The 5,701-nt window shown below is 43.3% G+C and overlaps 1 protein-coding gene across 1 annotated transcript; it reads left to right on the forward strand.

Annotated features, from left to right (window-relative positions):
• Positions 1–354: 354 nt before the first annotated feature.
• Positions 355–972, forward strand: LOC138881582 (uncharacterized). Its single transcript, XM_070161818.1, has one exon. It carries the CDS (start codon positions 355–357, stop codon positions 970–972), a length of 618 nt encoding a protein of 205 aa, XP_070017919.1.
• The last annotated feature ends 4,729 nt before the right edge of the window (positions 973–5,701 follow it).

Raw genomic sequence — 5,701 nt, forward strand, 5'->3', positions numbered from 1 at the left:
GGTTTCGGCACCGGGTGCTTAACCGCCAGCTCAGCCAGCCAGAGATAGGGGTCAGGCAGCCAGAGGCGGTGGTCAGGCCATTAGATCTGGAGGTCAGGCTCTTAGAGGTGGAGGCCAGCCAGCTAGGGCTTGTCCTAGAGATACAGTCCAGAGTGGTGGGGGCCTAGCCCCGGTGTTATGCTTTTCCAGCTAGGCTTGAGGCTGAGTCTTCTAACGCCATCATCACATGTATGATTTCAGTTTGCAGTAGAGATGCTCAATTCTATTTGATACGGGTTCTGCTTATTCGTATGTGTCCTCCTATTTTGCTTTATATTTGGTTGTGCCTAGTGATTCTTTGAGTGCCCCGTGTATATGTCCACGCCTGTGGGAGATGCTATTATTGTAGACCGCATTTATCGTTTGTGTGTGGTTACCATTGGGAGTCTTGAGACTAGTGTGGATCTTCTACTTCTCGATATGGTAGACTTTGATGTTATATTGGGTATGGATTGGCTGTCACCTTTTCACGCTATATTAGATTGTCATGCCAAGACGGTGACCTTAGCCTTGTCGGGGTTGCCTCGATTAGAGTTGAGAGGGACTCTTGGTCATTCTACTAGCAGGGTTATCTCTTATATAAAGGCTTGGTGTATGGTCGAGAAGGGGTGTCTAGATTATTTGGCTTATCTTGTTGATTCTACTGCGGAGGTTCCTTCTATGAATTTTGTACCAGTTGTCCGAGAGTTTCTAGAGGTATTTCCTGCAGACCTGCCGGGGATGCCACCCGACAGGGATATTGACTTGGTTTCGGGCACTCAACCCATTTCTATTCTTTCATATCGCATGGACCCGCCAGTGTTGAAAGAATTGAAAGAACAATTGCAAGACTTGCTTGATAAAGGATTCATTAGACCCAGTGTCTTGCCCTTGGGTGCGCCTGTGTTGTTTGTGAAGATGAAAGATGGGTCGATGAGGATGGATTATCGGTAGTTGAACAAAGTCACTGTCAAGAACAAGTATCCACTGCCGAGGATTGATGACTTATTTGACTAGCTTCAGGGTGACAAGGTGTTTTTGAAGATCGATTGGAGGTCTGGCTACCATCAGTTGAGGATTAGGGCATCTGATGTCCCTAAGACAGCTTTTCGGACTCGATATGGGCATTACGAGTTCTAGTAATGTCATTTGGACTGACAAATACCCTAGCAACATTTATGGATTTGATGAACCAGGTGTTCAAGCCTTATCTAGATTCCTTTGTGAATGTGTTTATTGATGATATCTTGATCTACTCCCGCAGTCAAGAGGAGCACGAGCAGCATCTTCATAGTGTACTTCAAACTCTGAGAGACAGCCAATTATATGCTAAGTTTTCAAATTGCGAGTTTTGGTTGGACTCAGTCGCCTTCTTGGGGTACGTTGTATCAGCAGGGGGTATTTAGGTGGATCCTAAGAAGTTTGAGGCTAGTTTTAAACTAGCCTAGACTTACTTCAGCCATAGTGATCCGTACTTTCTTAGGTTTGGCGGGTTATTACCATCTATTTGTGGAGGGGTTCTCATCTATAGCAGCCCCGTTGACTAGGTTGACCCAGAAGGGTGCCCCATTCAAATGGTCAAACGAGTGTAAGGTGAGATTTTAGAAGCTCAAGACAGCTTTGATTACGGCGTCAGTATTGGTGTTGCCCTCAGATTTGGAATCTTATACGGTATATTGTGATGCATCTTGTATTGGACTTGGTACGGTATTGATGCACGGTGGCAAGGAAATTGCATATGCTTCGCAGCAGCTGAAGGTTCACGAGAAGACTTACCTTGTTCATGACCTAGAGCTGGCAGCCATTGTTCATGAGCTGAAGATTTAGAGGCACTATCTTTACAGCGTGCCGTGTGAGGTATTCACAGATCATCGGAGCTTGTAGTATTTGTTCAAGCAGAAGGATCTCAATTTGAGGCGGAGAAGGTGGTTGGAGCTATTGAAGGACTATGATATCCCCATCGTGTATCATCCCGGGAAGGCCAATATGGTGGTCAATGCTTTGAGTAGGAGGTCAGGTAGTATGGGCAGCCTTGTGTGCATTCCAGTCAGTAAGAGACCACTTCCATTAGATGTCCAGGTCTTGGCCAATCAGTTCGTGAGTTTGGATGTTTCTGAGCCCAACCATGTTCTAGCTTGTACAGTCGCTTAGTCTTATTTGTTTGAGCGTATCAGAGATCGGCAGTATGATGACCCTGATTTGCTTGTCCTTAGGGACACAGTGGGACACAGTGGTGCCAAGAAGGTTACTGTTGGAGATGATAGAGTTTTGAGGATGCAGGGTCGTGTTTGTGTGCCTAATATGGATGGACTTCGTGAGTTGATTCATGAGAAGGCCCACAATTCTCGGTATTCTATTCATCTAGGTGCTGCCAAGATGTACCAGGACTTGCGGCAACATTATTGGTGGAGGAGAAAGAAGAAAGATATAGTTGCATATGTGTCTCGGTGTCTAAATTGTCAGTAGGTAAACTGTGAGCATCAGAGACCCGATGGCTTGCTTAAGAAGTTGGATATTCTTGAGTGGAAGTGGGAGCGTATCACTATGGATTTCGTTGTTGGACTCCCACAAACTCAGAAGAAGTTAGATGCAGTTTGGGTAATTGTGGACAGGCTAACCAAGTCAGTGCATTTCATTCATGGAAGTTACTTATTCTTCAGAGCAGTTGGTAGAGATTTATATTTGGAAGATCGTCCATCTTCACGGTGTGCCCGTGTCTATCATTTTTGATCGAGGTACGCAGCTCACCTCGTATTTCTGGAGGGCAGTAAAATATGAGTTGGGCACGCAGGTTGAGCTGAGTACAACATTTCATCCTCAGACGGACGGGCAGTCCGAGCGCACTATTCAGATATTAGAGGATATGCTCCGCGCTTGTGTTATAGACTTCAGAGGTTCGTGGGATCAGTTCCTACTGCTAGCGGAGCTTTCTTACAACAATAGTTATCAGTCGAGCATCCAGATGGCTCCATATAAGGCATTATATGGTAGGTGGTGCCGATCGTCAATCGGATGGTTTGAGCCGGGGGAGGCTCAGTTGTTGGGATAGAGTTAGTACAGGATGCCTTGGATAACGTCAAGATTATTTAGGATCGACTTTGTATAGCTTAGTCCAGGCAGAAGAGTTATGTCGACCATAGATTTCGTGATGTTGCATTCATGGTAAGAGAAAAAGAGTGTTTTTTCAGGTTTTACCCATGAAGGGTGTGATGAGGTTCGGAAAGAAGGGCAAATTGAGCCCTAGGTATATCGGGTCTTTTGAGATTCTTGAGCGAGTGGGAGAGGTGGCCTATAGTCTCACGTTGCCACTTGTTTTATCAGCAGTTCATCCGGTGTTACATGTATCTATGCTCCGGAAGTATCACGACGATCCATCCCACATGTTAGATTTCAGCACTATCCAGTTTGAGAAGGATTTGACCTATGAGGAGGAGCTGGTGGCTATTCTAGCCCGGCAGGTTCGTCAGTTGAGATTGAAGAGTTATCCCTCATTTCGAGTGCAGTGGAAAGGTCATCCCGTGGAGGCAGCTACCAGGGAGTTCGATCCGGACATGAGGAGTAGATATCCCCACCTTTTCACCAGTCCAGGTACTTTTCTATGTTCGTTCGATGACGAATGGTTGTTATAGAGGTGGAGAATGTGATGACCCGATAGTTCATCTTATGTATTAGAACCAAGTTCTGTGTTTCGAAGCCTTTAGAACCTCATTTATATTTCCTCGATCTGCATGCAAAGTCCGAGTATTGACTTGGAAAGCTTATATGCTAAAAACTAATAAAAATAAGAATTTTGCCTTAAGTCTCGGACCCGTATTTTGACGGTCCCGATGAGTCCGTATTGAAATATGGGACCTGGGCGTATGCCCAAAATCGAATTTGGAGGTCCTTAGCTCAAGTTCTGAAGTTTTGTTGAAAATTAAAAGTTTGAAAATCTAATGGTTTTAAGAATTGATTGATGTTTGGCCTTGTTGATATCAGATCCGTATTTTGTTTTTCGAGCCCGGTACAGGTCCAATATAATATTTATGACTTGTTTGTGAAATTTGGTGAGAAGAAAAATTAGTTTGACGTGATTCGGACGTCCGGTTGATAAATTAGAAGTTTCTAAGTTTTCTTGAATATTTCATTCGATTTGGTATTTAATTCATAGTTCTAGGTATTATTTTGGCGATTTGATCACGCGAGCAAATTCATATGATGTTTTTAGACTACTATGCACTTTTAGTTTAGATCCCCGAGTGCTCGAGTGAGTTTCGAATAGGCTACGGAGCGAAACTAGACTTGGAGAAGTTGCTGGTGCATCAGGTTTTTGTTGCAGGCCTCAGACCTCGCAAATGTGAGGTCAATCATCTCATTTGCGACCACTATTGGGTTCATATTTGCGACCCACTCTTTGCATTTGTGAAGAGTGGTTGGGAAGGCCAAGTTTCGCATTTGCGAACCAAACTTCACATTTGTGAACCAAACTTCTCATTTGTGAAGTAGTTGTTGGGTAGGCAATGATCGCCAATGCGATCACTAGGTCGCATTTGCGGATGCTTCAGAGTTCGCATTTGTAGACTAATCTGTGCATTTGCGAAGACAACAGAGGTGTGGAGGGCTTCGCATTTGTGATGGCTCCTTCGCATTTGTGGACATTGCATTTGCAAAGCCCAGGTCACATTTGCGACATCTGCACCTGTGTAAAAATGACTTAGACGAGTTTTTCTCCCATTCTTCAAATTTTCAAAACCTAAAACACAAGAGGCGATTTTCCAAAGAACCTTTCTTCTCCAAATCATAGGTAAATGATTTTAAACTAGTTTCTTTCAATCTTTCACTTTATTTTGCAATATTTCAACCTAAAATCTAAGGTTTTCATGGTGGAATTGGGGATTTTTGAGTAGAAATTAGGGATTTCGAAAACAATTGGGGATTTAGACCTCAAATTAGGGTCGGATTCCAAAACTAATCATATATCTGGGCTTGGGGGTGAATGGGTAATCAGGCCTTGGTCCGAATTTCGAATTTGGGCCAAGCGGGCCTGGGTGTTGACTTTTTCAATAATGGCCTAAATTAAATCCTTTGCAATTGTGGCTAGTTCCTAAGGCTTAAATTGAATCGTAATATGTTAGATTCTACTAGTTCGGAGGCTCGTTTGAGAGGAAAAGCCATGGTTGAGCTTTGATTTTGGCCGTTGGAGCGAGGTAAGTGTCGTGGTTAACCTTGACTTGATGGATTAGGTATTAATTGCCTATTTGCTACGTGTTTGAATGCTGGATACAACGTATAGGTGAGGTGACAAGTACCTATGCGTTGTTGTTGAGTTATAGCATGCGAGTGGGTCTTATTCATGTATTTATTGCTTTCTTTGATCATATTATTCATGATTAGACTAGTTAACCGTTGTATTAATCATTCTTATCATGTTTACGAGCTTTGATATTGATTGAATATTGACTCAAAGTTGAGGTTGGTATTGTGGAACCAAATGTTGAAGTAAGACTTGTTCTTGTTATTTCTATCTGCCTGTTGTTATTGTTCATTGTTTTGGTAGGGAGAGTGTTAAAAGTACGAAGGGTGGTGTCGTGCCATTTTTTGTGAGTGTTAATGCACGAAGGGTGATGCCGTGCTATATTATGAGAGAGTTAATGCACGAAGGATGATATCGTACCGTTTCTATTGATTCATATGGTGAGGTTGA

The sequence above is a fragment of the Nicotiana sylvestris genome, chromosome 11 (assembly GCF_000393655.2).
Source record: "Nicotiana sylvestris chromosome 11, ASM39365v2, whole genome shotgun sequence".
Classification (NCBI taxonomy): Eukaryota; Viridiplantae; Streptophyta; class Magnoliopsida; order Solanales; family Solanaceae; genus Nicotiana; species Nicotiana sylvestris.

Excerpts from the sequence above, each read along its gene's own strand:
- LOC138881582 (XM_070161818.1), top strand. The coding sequence starts at position 355 with ATGTCCACGCCTGTGGGAGATGCTATTATTGTAGACCGCATTTATCGT.